Raw genomic sequence first — 14,086 nt, 5'->3', positions numbered from 1 at the left:
CACCATCCCTAGCGGGAATTGAAGAATTTAACTGGCAACCTTGCGGTTGAGAGCCCCCTGGCCCATGTGGGAATCGAACTGGCAGCCTTCAGAGTTAGGAGCGCGGAGCTCTAACTGCCTGAGACACGGGGCCCATTTCCTGTTTTTTGAGATACTTCCATGCTGTTTTCCATAGAGGCTGCACTAGTCTGCAATCCTACCAGCAGTGCACAAGGGTTCCCTTTTCTCCACATCCGCGCCAGCACTTGTTTGTTGATTTATTGATGATAGCCATTTTGACTGGGGTGAGGAGGTATCTCAATGTGGTTTTTATTTGCATTTCTCTAATTATTAGTGAGTTTGAGGATTTTTTCATATGTCTGTTGGCCATCTGTATGTCCTCTCTAGAAAAATGTCTCTTCTGTCCTCTGCCCATTTTTTAATTGGGTTGTTTGTTTTTTTGGTGTTGAATTGAATGAGTTTTTTATAAATTTTGTATATTAACCCCTTATCAGATGTACCATTGACAAATATCTTCTCCCATTCAGTGGGATGCCTTTTTGTTTTATTGATGATTTCCTTTGCTGTGAAAAAACTTTTTAGTTTGATGTAATCCCATATATTTTTTTCTCTTACTTCCCTTGCCTAAGGGGCTATATCAGTAAAAATATTACTAAGGGTAATGTCTGCAAATTTTCTTCCTATATTTTTTTCTAGGAATTTTATGGTTTCAGATCTTACATTTAAGTCTTTAATCCATTTTGAATTGTATTCTTGTATATGGTGTAAGGAGGTGGTCTAGCTTCATTTTTTTGCATGTGTCTGTCCAGATTTCTCAGCACCATTTATTGAACAGACTGTCTTTACCCCAATGTAAATTCTTGCTTCCATTGTGGTAAATTAAATGACCATATAGGTATGGATTTATTTTGGGGCTCTCTATTCTGTTCTGTTGATCTACGTGTCTGTTTTTATGCCAGTACCATGCTGTTTTGATTATGATGGACTTGTAGTATGATTTGATGTCAGGTACTGTGATACGTCCCACTTTGTTCTTATTTCTCAAGATTGCCATGGCTATTCAGGGTCTTTTATGGTTCCATATAAATTTTAGGATTATATGTTCTATTTCTGTGAAAAATGTCTTTGGTAGTTTGATAGGAATTGTGTTGAATCTGTATATTGCCTTAGGCAGTATGGACATTTTAACTATGTTAATTACTATATATATAATATGCATAATGAAATGGCAATAACTATATTTATATCAACAATTACCTTCAACATAAATGGATTAAATGCTCCAGTGGCTGATGGATAAGAAAACAAGACCAAAAATAGTTTAAGTGGCATGTGGAATAACATCAAGTGCAACAACATGCGCATCATAGTTATACCAGAAGGAGAAGAGAGGGAGCAAGGGACCAAGAACATATTTGAAGTAATGATGACCGAAAACTTCCCTAACATGGTGAAGGAAATCAATATACAAACACAGGAAGTGCAGAGAGTTCCAACCAAGATGAATCCAAACAGGCCCACGTCAAGCACATTATAGTTAAAATGGCAAAGGTTAAAGACAAAGAGAGAATCCTAAAAACAGCAAGAGACAGACAAGTGAGTTACTTACATGGGTGCTCCCATAAGACTATCAGCTGACTTTACTACAGAAACTTTGCAGGCCAGAAAGGAGTGGCAGGAGGTATTCAAAGTGATGAAAAAATGATAGCTTTGCTGGATTTAGTAATCTTGGTTGTAGTTCCTTGCTTTTCATCCTTTTGAATATTTTGTGCCAATTCCTTTTGGCCTACAAAGTTTCTGTTGAGAAATCAGCTTACAGTCTTATGAGACCTTCCTTGTAGGTAACTATCTGCTTGTCTCTTGCTGCTTTTAAAACTCTTTCTTTGTCTTTAATCTTTGGCATTTTAATTATGATGTGCGTTGGTGTGGGCTTCTTTGGGTTCATCTTGTTTGGGACCGTCTGCACTTCCTGGGCTGGTATGTCTATTTCTTTCACCAAATTAGGAAAGTTTCCCGTCATTATTTCTTCAAATAGGTTTTCAATTCTTTGCTCTCTTTCTTCTCCTTCTGGTACCCCTATAAAGCAAATGTTGATATGCTGATGTTGTCCCAGAGGACTCTTAAATCATCCTCATTTGTTTGTATTCTTTTTAATTTGTGCTGTTCTGATTGGGAGTTTTTTGCTACCTTATCTTCTAATCCCTGATTCAATCCTCTGCTTTATCTAATCTATATTGATTCCCTCTCATGTTTTCTTCATTTCAGTTGTATTCTGTGTTTCTGGCTCTATTGGCTCTATTTTTATGTTTCTTATCTCTTTGTTGAAGTTCTCACTGAGATCACTGAGGATCCTTATAACCGGTGTTTTGAACTATGTGTCTGGTAGATTGCTTGTCTGCATTTTGTTTAGTTCTTTTTCTGGAGATTTGTTCTGTTCTTTTGTTTGGGACATGTTTCTTTGTCCCCCCCTCCCCCATTTTGGCTGCCTCCCTGTGTTTGCTTCTATGTATTATGTAGGGCTGCAATGTCTTCCAGTCTTAGGAGAGTGGCCTTATGTAGTAGGCGTCCTGTGGGGTCCAGTGGCACAGTCTTCTTTGTCACCTGAGCCGAGTGCTTCAGGTGTGTGTCCCTGTGTAGGTTGCGTATGCTGTCCTGTTGTAGTTGAGACTTCGGTGCTGTTTGCACATCAAGGGAGGGATTGATCTTCAGGCTGATTGGCTGTGAGTACTGACTGTGACTACAATGGAGGAGCTGTTATGTAGGGCCTGACCCTATGGAGCAGTATTTGCCTTTGCAGGGCTCTGGCTTCTGACCAGTCCTCAGAGGTGGCCAGGTGACATTCCAGCTCAGTCAGAAACTGGCCATCAGGAGTGCCAGCCCCAGGGCCTCCTGGATGGTGTCCCACCACAGGCCAAGTACAGCTACAGCCTGTGCCCTGCCTGGGATCACCAGGTATGAGCTATAAAGCAATCCGCAGATGGCTGCTACCCATGCTTAGCTTGGAGGTGCCTTGAGAGGCCAAGTTGTAAACTGATGCTAAGCTGTGAACTGGTGAAGGCTTGGGGCTGCTCAGCAAGACATACGGGACACACTAAAGCCAGATGCTGCTTGTTTCAGTTTTGTAAACCTTTAAGAGGTTTTGGAAAACTCTACAGCATGAGCCAAGACCGGCCATTTATATGGAAAAGCCACTAAAGTGGCTAAAAGTTGGGTGCAACAGGGTCTCAGGGAATCACTAGGGTAGAGCAAATAGTGTTAGACAGGTTGATGGAGACTCAGATGTGGTGGCCCCCTGCATCTGCATGCCGGAAAGGGGGAGGGATCAACAAAGAAAAATGGATTCTGTCAGCACGTCTTTCTGGGAGAAAGCTGCCCCTATAGCTCTTGCTCTGAAGTCAGACAACTCAGTTCCTCCCCATATGTCCCTGGCACCTTTTGAGATGCTGCCACAGCACTGGAGCTCAGAGTACGTCCATCATTGAGTAACCTGTGAGGGGGCCCTTTAAGAGGATTGCCTGGGATTCTAGGCACCCTGTCTCACCCAGCTACAAGCTCCACTATTTTACACAGCTAGAAGTTATGGGGACTTCTCTCCCCATCACCGGAACTCTGGGCTGGGAGCCTGGTGTGGGACTGGGACCCCTCACTCCTCCATATCTGAGATATACCTCTCAATTTTTAGTGGCCACACATGTGTGGGATCAACCTGTTCCACACCTCCCCACCTTGTACCAGTCTCGAGATGGCTTCTTCTGTATACACTTCGTTGTAGGACTTTGGTTCAGCTAGACTTTAGGCTATTCTTATTGATGGTTCTGTAATTTAGTTGTAATTTTAATGTGGTCATGAGAGGAGGCAAGTTCAGCATTTACCTACTCTACCGTCTTGCCCAGAAATCTTGAGTGTCATTGTTTCATACATTGTCTGTGAATAAACTTTTGTGCATCTTGTTTTAGGAAAAGTTAAAGGTCCAACTGTGCAATGAGTTGTAAACAATCATTCGTCCACGTGGTATTTGTTTATACAAGAAAGGTTTGGAGTGTATCTTCATGCCAAGGCATAGTATTTTACACTATCGATATAAAACTGGGGAAGACATAGTCCCTTCCTCAAGTTGCTCACTGTCTCCAGGGACAGACATCATTATCATTTCTGAAATCTAAAACCCCATTCCCCACCTTTTCACCTTTGTCTAAAATGCCATATATACCCAATGTTGCCTCACTGTCTTTGGAATTTTCAAGCATATGTGAATTCCCTATGTACATGTATTGAAATTTTAATTTCTCCTGTTAATCTGTTAATTTGATTATTAGCCAAGCTGCAAGAACTTAGAAGGTGGGAAGAAAAGTATTAATTTTTTATTTTCAGCCCCCACAGTGTACAGACACCCACAAGTAACAGGGCTACATGAGGCCTTATCTAGTCAGCATAAGCATTTCCTGGGATTTTGTTAGAAATGCAGAATTTCAAGTCTTACTCTAGACCTAATGAATCATAGTCTGCATTTTAAAAAGATCCTGAAATGATTTGTGCACACACTTAGTTTTGAGAAGTAGTGATCACATGAACCAGTAAAAAATGTAGTTAACTATTCTGTACATGTGCATTATGTTTAGCATACATAAGCCATATCCACTATCCTTCATTATTTGTACACACACATATTTTGTGAGATGACAATGTGAAGCAGAGATGTATCCCAAGGGAAATTCTAGAAGCAGTAAAGCTCCACCTGTAGGTATCTTGGACCCTACATTTGAAACTAAGCTTTAATTCAGTTTGTAACAAGAATCAATGGCAAATTATAATTTTGGTCATTTTTTTAAATTTACCTTCAAAATATTTTATGATGGTTTGATTTTGATCCTTGGGACTCTATTATATGTGATGGTTACTCTTAATTATAAACTGTTCGAAAATACATAAAATATCAAGGGCTTATTTCAGTATCATGGGAATAACTGAACCTTTGGGTCCCATGTACTCAGAAAAGTCAGGCAGGTAATAATCTAGCTAATAATGGAAGATTTCTTTCTAGTGTTTTTTTTTTTTCTTGCTTCAAGAAACAGAATATATAATGAAACTACAATAATAATCTTTTACATGTTTCACATCCATTTATATTCAACAATGTTCAGAAAAACAAATCACATAATACTGTCCATTAATTTAACATTTACATTAAATCATCTGCATTATTTAACAAGTGAAGAATTATCAAAGTTATATGTTATAGGTAAATTAATTTTTAAAATTCATTTATTTAAATAAGTAAAATGAATGTCCTGATTTATGAATGCAAAGTCCCAGGCAGAGTCAGAATTCCTTATGATATCTCTCTGGAGTAAAGTTTAAATTATAAATTAATGATTTATCCAAAAGTTGTGCCAAAGCACAGATAGTCAACCCCTAGTTTAGGCTTTAGCAGCTAAGTGGTCATACTACTTTGTTGTGATGTTTTGATTAGACATAAACAGGACATGAAACAGGCCAAGGCAGATTTTTCAGGATTAATTTTTAGGACAAATCCACTTCTAGACAAATTCACTCCTCTCAAGGCTCAGATCTGTCATTCTAGAAATTTGGAGCAATCTGTAATAATTTAATGACATAACTTATCCCATGTTTATATCTGATCTCTCCAAGTGGCTTCAAAGTCCCTGCAGGGCAGAAACTTTGCATAAGTCTACTTATTCATCTGTTTGAGGACGCTATCATAATCTGGCAGAAATTCGAAAGTTCTTTTCCCAGTATTGCAGGACAAAGCTTCAAGGTTGGGCAAGGAAATTAAAGGTAGGATGCAAATTCATAAATAAGCGAACCCTTTACAGTATAGGCAAACTTAGCTCCAGAAAATATCTACCTATGTCACTAATATGGAATCTAAAAGAGAACATCAAGTACTATGAGGGCAGTACAAGCATTTTTCATCCCTCCCAGCAAGAGACGCTGTAGGTTCTGTCTGCTCACCAGCTGATTACCAGTCTGTCTCCGGGTTGTGTTGTGCCCTCTGATAATGATACACTGATTTCCTTAGCACTTATCTACCTTTCTCCTGTAATGTAACTTTTGCCTCCATCTGTAGAATGTCAAGTGCTTCCATCTGCCCTCACTGATATCACTGAATGGTGTATTTCTGTGTTCCCAATGTCATTTTTGGTGCTTTGTACACAGAAGTTAATTGAGGAAGGCCAGTTGCCTCACAGTTAAAAAGTAATTGAGGAAGTAATTAAGTGAGAAAAGGAAAATAGGGCAGGATAAATAAGAAGGAGCCATGGATAAGATGGGATTACAAATTCCCTATGGTAAGCTCCTATGTACTGGCAAAAGATAGCCCACAATTTGGCTCTGAAAAGTGTCAGCATTTAATGCAGGAAAAAACCCAGTTACATGATTTGCAGTATATCTCGGGGAAAAGCAAACTATTAATAGTGGCTTAGGAGAAATCCAGCTATTCTTGGTACCCAGAGAAGAGAGAAATTTCCCTTGAGGGCTGAGGAAAAGGATACTATGTGACATAATGGACAACATCTTAAGATTTCCCAAGTAAATAAGCTTAACGGATTTTAGTGCCCCTTTAATGTTAGCTGATGTTAGGTATCAAAGCACAATTCAAAAAAGGTGATTCTGTAAAGGAAGAAAAGAGTGTAGTTTAAGTATTCAGCTCTCTTAAGTTCTGGTTTAATATAGGACAAAATTCAAAGTACCTAGAGCAGCACTTTCCAGACCTTTTGCCACGCCTTGTAGGCTGATGGTTATGTGAAAAGTCCATTCCCAGAATTACTTGGATTGTCACTCATTTCTCTCCTCTTAAGATAATATATCTTATCGTGGTACATTGCAAAAACAGCTACAAAGGTAAAACAGAAAAGATAGAATACCAGGAATACACTTTGCAGTTTCTCCTGTCAAGAAGTTGAGTACTTCCACACCTTTTGAATATGGGCTGGCCTTGTAGCTTGCTTTGACTAACAGAATGTGGCAGAAGTGACTTTTGAGCCTAGGTATCAAGACCCCTTGTAACTTCTCTTTTGCTCTTGGAATCTGCCACCACCAAGTGAGCAAGTCTGAGTGAGCCTGCTGGATGAAGGGAGGCATGTGACTCAGTTGCTTCTTGTCACTCCAGCTGACAATCAACCAATCCCCAAAAGAAATGCTTAGCTTACCAGCAGCTCACCACAAACAAAAGAAGGAGCCCAGCAGAAGAGCCACCCAGATAAGCACAGACCAAATTGTCAATCCACAGAGTCATAAGCTAAATAACTGACGTTTTTTTTGTGTTTTTTTTTTAAAAAAGATTTTATTGGGGAAGTGGAACAGGTCTTTTATTGGGGAACAGTGTGTACTTCCAGGACTTTTTTTTTTCTTTTTTTTTTCCCAAGTCAAGTGGTTGTCCTTTCAATCTTAGTTGTGGAGGGTGCCCCGTTCAGCTTCAAGTTGTCCTTTCAGTCTTAGTTGTGGAGTGCGCAGCTCAACTCCAGGTCCAGTTGCCGTTTTCTAGGTGCAGGGGACACAGCCCACCATCCCTTGCGGGAGTCAAACCGGCAACCTTGTAGTTGAGAGGATGAGCTCCAACCAGCTGAGCCGTCTGGGAGGCAGCTCAGCGGCAGCTCAGCTCAAGGTGCCGTGTTCAATCTTAGTTGCAGCGGGCATTGCCCACCATCCCTTACGGGATTCGAGGAATCGAACTGGCAACCTTGTGGTTGAGAGCCCACTGGCCCATGTGGGAATCGAACCGGCAGCCTTCAGAGTCAGGAGCACGGAGCTCCAACTGCCTGAGCCACCGGGCCGGCCCCTGACAGTTTTTTTTAAGTCACTAAGTTTGGGGGTGGCTTGTTATACAACAAAAGCTAATAGATATACTTTTAAAACCTAAATCAACCCACTTCACAATATTAACAAAAAGACAAAACAAGGTATGTGCAAACCTATATGAAGAAATATTTAAACCTATATTAAGAAATATTTAATATTTAAATATTAAAATATTTAAACTTCACTCCCAAAGGATCCAGAATTAGGCTTTTTTTCTACAAATGAAAAGACCTACCATGTTCTTGGATAGAAAAATCAACTTTGTATGGATGTCAATTCTCTCTAAATTAATATAAAAAATGACCTCAATACAGATTTCATTCTGGAACCAGAAAAACTGAATCTGAAGTCAATTTGGAAAAAAAAAAAAGCAATAATACTTTGAAAAAGAAACACAATTTTGGGCATTTGCCCTAAGAGATATTAAAACCAATTATTAATTATCAATAAATTAAAACAGCATGGTATTATCAAATCCATAAACAAATAGACCAATGCAACAGAATAGAAAATGTAGAAACAGACCACAAAACATACAAATTTAGCATATGATAAAGGCATACTCACAAACCAATATGGGGTAAAATTAGACTTTTTCATAAATGTTGGGACAACTGGGTAGTCATTTGGAAAAAGATAAAGTTGGATCTATACTTCACACTATACACCAAGAAAATTCTGAATGGATCAAAGGACCCAATGTTTCAAAGCAAAACTATGCAAAGTTCTAAATGTAAGGAGTTAAACCTTACAAATACTACCGTGTTTCCCCTAAAACAAGACCTAGCCGGACCATCAGCTCTAATGGATCTTTTGGAGCAAAATTAATATAAGACCCGGTCTTATATAAGACCCGGTATTATATTATGTTACTATATTATAATTATATAAGACCCGGTCTTATATTAAAATAATTTTTGCTCCAAAAGACGCTTTAGAGCTGATGGTCTGGCTAGGTCTTATTTTCGGGGAAACACGGTACAATGCACCAAACATACTGAAGTGTCAATTTAAGCCTCTCCAGCTCAAGGTCTCCCTGGAGATAGCAGGGGAGTTTCTGAATTTTTTTCATTCCCATAAGGTAGACCACAGCGCTAGCAAGATAGTCTCAAAACCCATCCTGGATTGAGTGAAAATTCATCCCACACACTAAAAAATATTTCTCCAGGAGTATCCAAGGATGTGTGCCTTCTGACTCATAGAGTGGAGTCGGTGAGCCTCATTTTGGCGACGCGTGAAAGAGAAGTGATAGTCTTGTCCTGTCGAACAGCTTTGTAAACGGATACAAAAATGAGAAATTATTAAGGATAAGATCCCCTTGGCTGACTCCCCTCTCTTCACAGGTATGCAGGGTTACCCCTTCTTTCCCCAGCCAGGAGGGCAATGGACTTCCCCACACACCGCCTTTCAGCAAGAGGCGCCCAAGGAAACGCCTCCCTGCCCTCCCTCATTCGGATAGGCCCGCGAGACTGAGGCTGCAAGGAGAGCGACGGCTCTATTGGTTAGCAGGCATGGTCCGCGCAGGACTTCCTGGGATATGTAGTCCCGGGAGCCGCTGGCTCCCGCGATTCGCGAGTCTGACGACGGAGACTTCGGCCCAGAGAGCTGACTGCGGTGGTAAAGAGGTGGGTGTGTCTGGAGAAAGGGTGCAGGGGTGGTAAGAGTCAGGTGAAGAAACCGAAAGGTCCAAAATTAAAGAAATGAGTGTTGCGATCTCGCAGAAAGCCACGGACCTACTTCGAATTGGGGCACAGAATGTTGAGGGTGGGGGAGCGCAAGTTCCACGGCCAATCAAATACTAGCAACTGTTGCCTTAGCAACCACTCTGGACAGTTAAGGCTCTGCACCCTGTCCGCACTCTAAGAAAAGGGGAGGAGCCCAGGCTGTTTAAATGGCCTTGGACTTGGGTGGGGAAGGAAGGTACCTCCGTTTTCACCGCCGCTCTAGTGACGCTGACCCTGCGGTTCGGTGGGCGGGGAACAGCCCAGTTTCGGGAGGTAGGACTGGGATCCCTGGCCGGCGCCCCATCTCCCCGCCGATTGGCCCTCAGCCCCTCCGGGGCGGGGCCTGGGGTGGGCACCTCCCACCCGATACGAGGAGAGGACCTCCGGGATTCCTAGAGAGGACCCGGAAGTGCTCTCTGGGGTGGGATTTTGGCTCAACCCGGTTGGACTGGGAAAAGCTTGGACTTGCTTACTTCCGGCGAGGAAGTGTTGTGAACTGTCGGCTTCGGTTTTTTCTCGGTTTGTGAGAAGAAACCCGTCTTCTGAACCTTGATTGCGGAAGCTTGGTCTTCAAGGAGAGTTCCCCGAGACTGGGGCCTTGAGGAAAGGAAATGGGCTGTGTGTCCAGGCGGTAGTCCTGTCCCTAACCTTGACCGAGCCGGTCTCTGTGTCTACCGGGTCAGGGTCGATTCCAAGGAATCCACGTCCAGATCTGTACTTACAAATCTGCTTCCCTTCGGGACCAATGAAGTCTCCCGTTGGTCTGTCAGGCTCCTGTGGCTTGAAGGACAGGATCAGTTTTGACCAGTGTAATGTTTTTGACCCGTGTTCCGACTTAAGTTTGGCTTATGGTAGAGAGAAGGAACTACTACGTCTGGACTAGTTAGTAAGTCTTGTCCTTTTATTTGTATGAAATTTAATGTTCTTTACCACTAAAATTGTGTTGGTTGGTCCTGATGTCAGATTTTTATGGCTCTCATTTCCATTTTTTAAAAGTTAGAAATACTCTCTATTAGTAATTATTTGATGGGTGGAGTGACGGCTGCCTTGTAGTCCCTATTTTTAAGTAAATTACTCTGTTGAGTTGCCCTCTTTAGTATAGATGACCTCTTTGTCATCTCTTTGCTAATAATGATTTCCAATATATCAGTAGGTCGTACGCTAATGAAAACGTCCTTCAGAAGATCTTAAAGGGCAGAAAACGTTTGGTCAGTGTAACACAGCTAACCTGGAGAGACATCCCTCTGGAGTTGGAATGATAATGACAGAATCTGGGGAAGTTACAGACTTTGACCCTCCAGCCGAGACGTCACAAGAGCAAGAAGACCTTATAATAGTAAAGGTGGAAGAAGACTGCACCTGGATGCAGGAGTACAATCCGCCAGTAGTTGAGACTTTCTACCAGCGCTTCAAGCATTTCCAGTACCATGAGGCATCAGGCCCCAGGGAGGCACTCAGCCAGCTCCGGGTGCTCTGCTGCGAGTGGCTGAGGCCCGAGCTGCACACCAAGGAGCAGATCCTGGAGCTGCTGGTGCTGGAGCAGTTCCTCACCATCCTGCCTGAAGAGTTCCAGACCTGGGTGAGAGAACATCACCCAGAAAACGGAGAAGAGGCTGTGGCTGTGGTAGAAAATATACAGAGGGAACTAGAGGAACGCCGACAACAGGTGAGTGGAGACAGAGCAATGAGGAAAGAGAGGAAGAAAGTTAAGGAGCTGCTGAGCAGGGGTGAGATCTTTAGCGCTCTGGTGCTTCATTCATATTCTTTTGTTCTCCTGGGATTAGGTACACTGTGGAGATTTCCTGCCACTCCAGCAATGAGAAGCAGTATCCAGTGTGTTAACCTGGAGAAGACAATCTGCGATTTTATTTATTTTTTAAATTACTGTATTTATTTTTTGAATGACATGATACAAAATTCAAAAGGTACATAAGGTTGTAATGAAAAGTAAGTTTCCCTCCCACCCCTAACTCCCCAAGCCGCCTAGTTCTCCTCACCAGAGGCAACTGTTGTTACATGATACGTGTATATCCTTACAGAGATATTCTCTACTCTCTATATAAGCATATATGTACATGACATGCTTAAGAAAAACAAGTGTTTTAAAATCACTGCGCATTTCTGCCTCTTGCTTTTTTCTTATATCTTGGTTTGTTCCATGTTAGTGCAGACAGAGCGGCCTCACTCTGAAACTGCATTATATTCCATTGTATGGGTGTACCATAATTAAACTCCTGTTGAGGGCTATTTAAGTTGTTCCTTTAGATTGTTTCTGAAGTTTTACTATAACTATAACCAGCTTTGCTGCAATAAATATCCTTTACGTACATCATTAATTGTAGAATGAATGCTGAGAAGTCCAATTGGCTCAGAGGCCATATGCATTTGTAATTTTGACAGCTGTTGACAGATTGTCCTCCATAGAGGTTATACCAATTTATATTCCAACAGTAATGTATGAGAGAAATTTTTGCCCGTAGCCTGATGACACAATGTTATCTAACTTTTTGATTATTGCCAATCTGAAAGATGCAGTATTCCATTTTGGTGCGATTTTAATATGCATTTATCTTACATGAGTGAGTTTGACCATAGTACAAGTTTTAAAGGGCTATGCCTAGACCTTTTTTTGTGAATTATCTGTTCATATTATTTACCTATTAGAAAAAGTAAGCACTGTGTCTGTCGTCTGTGTTGCAAGTGTTGTTTTCCCACGTTGTTTGTCTTTGGTTATGGAGATTTTTGCTTTGCAGGGTTTTAAAATTTCTATGCAGTAGTTTAAATCTTTCAATTTATGGTTTTTGGGTTTTGTGCCTTACTTAGAAAGGCCTTCGCCACTACGATATTATAAGAGAGTTTTTTCATAGTTTCTTCTTCATTTTCTTTTTTTTTGTACTTTTAAGATATTGATCCATCTGAAATTCCTTTTGGTTTACGGTGTTTGGTATGGTTACAACTGTATTTTTTTCCAGCTGTCTACCCAGTTGCCCCAGCAACGTGTATAGGAATCCACCATTTTCCTCTCTGAATAAAATCCCATTTTTATTACATACCAAATTTCTGCGTGTGTTTGGGTCCATTTCTGGTCTTTTTATCCTATTTTATTGATCTTATTGTCCGTGTATCAGTCTTTTAATTATTTCAGCCCTATTAAGGGCTTTGGTATTTGTTAGGGCAACCCTTCCTTCTTCCAAATTATTTTTCAATATTTTATTTTTTTCTTACGAACTTGAGAATTACTTATTTTGTTTTCACTACCCCAAAAATCCTGTTGGTATTTTTGTTTGGATTCCATTAGATCATATATTAATCTAGAGAGGAACCAAATCTTTATGTTGTTACGTCTTCTTGTACTTTGTTACTCATTTTTAACCTGACCCTCTACCTTCCTCTTTTGCTAGGGTCATCTTCTCTTAAACTTTCATTTTCCTTTTATAGCAAAGAAACAAAACTAGGGGTACAAGAGTTTGAAGTTAGAGAATTTCCCTCTTCCTCAGAGCAATTGCACTTCAGTGTAAGGTATCAGTCTCATTATCCTTCACCTCTGGGTAAGGGGTATTTCAACATTTTAGAACAGCCTTAAGCTCCTCAGCTGGTGTAGCTCATTCCATGAGGCAAGTGGGCAGTGGAGAGCGTTGCTGATGACCTGTGGCCCGACCCTGCAGCTCTGCTGAATAATCGTCCTGCAGGCGGGAATGTTCACACCTTTGTCTTCCTCCTGTCAGGACAGGAAGTAATGGTTCATGGTGACATCTAGTTATTACAGTTATTCCTTTTTAAAACCTAATTTGGGATTTAATAGATAAACTGTTTCCTATATTTCAATAGTAATAAATATTCAAAAGCATAGGTTAAAACAAAAAGCAATTTTTTAATGGAGAATTTACAGCAGATATTACACATTTGTCTCTCTCAGTGTGATATGCAGCCCATCTTTGGAAGGGACAGAGGAAAATCATTTCTTAGTGGTCGTGAGGAGTTGAGGCCCAGAGAGGGGGTTTCCCATGAGCCCCCATAGCACACTTTGTCTTTCTCTCTGCCTACCTCTATATCCCCGACATTGTTCCTCAATTTTATCTCCAGACAGTTCGTGTCCCAGGCTTTATCCTTACCCCTCCTCCTTGGTTTCTCTGTCCTAGTCTTAGGGGACATCAAAGGCTGCTTTGATTCTTTGGTGTCTACGTGCCTTTTGACATAATTGGCATCATCTTAATTCTTGTTCTGAGTGGGTACACAAGAACATAGATTTCCATGCGAAGTGAACTGTTTTGCAACTGCCTCTTAATGTAACTCCTGTACCACATTTTGCCAGTACTAGGACAGTTAAAATCTAGAGTGTTCTGAAACGTGAGGGCGGAGGGAGATGGCGATTCTATCTTGTTACCTGCTAGGATGCCTCTGTGCTAGTGGCACCTTCCAGAATAGGCAGATTCTAGAGACTGGCTGTGGCAGAGTACTGGTATGTACCCTAGGGTTGAGGAAGAGCCCAGAACAGAAAGATGGACGGCTGCAGCACGTTGGACATGAATTAGCTCCAGTTTTGG

At 41.2% G+C, this 14,086-nt stretch overlaps 1 protein-coding gene across 1 annotated transcript in view; it reads left to right on the top strand.

The window, feature by feature from the left end:
• Positions 1-10,013: 10,013 nt before the first annotated feature.
• The window catches only part of LOC308499434 (uncharacterized protein), a 76,261-nt gene continuing 72,188 nt past the window's right edge, over positions 10,014-14,086 (top strand). The window contains exons 1-2 of the mRNA XM_081052873.1: positions 10,014-10,428; positions 10,693-11,208. Coding sequence (XP_080908999.1) covers positions 10,798-11,208 — 411 coding nt within the window. The 5' untranslated portion in view covers positions 10,014-10,428; positions 10,693-10,797. The remainder of the gene's footprint in view (positions 10,429-10,692; positions 11,209-14,086) is intronic.

The sequence above is a fragment of the Rhinolophus hipposideros genome, assembly GCF_964194185.1.
Source record: "Rhinolophus hipposideros genome assembly, chromosome: 7".
Lineage (NCBI taxonomy): Eukaryota > Metazoa > Chordata > Mammalia > Chiroptera > Rhinolophidae > Rhinolophus > Rhinolophus hipposideros.
The sequence above is the reverse complement of the archived record's forward strand: the minus strand, read 5'-3'. Positions and strand labels throughout refer to the sequence as shown.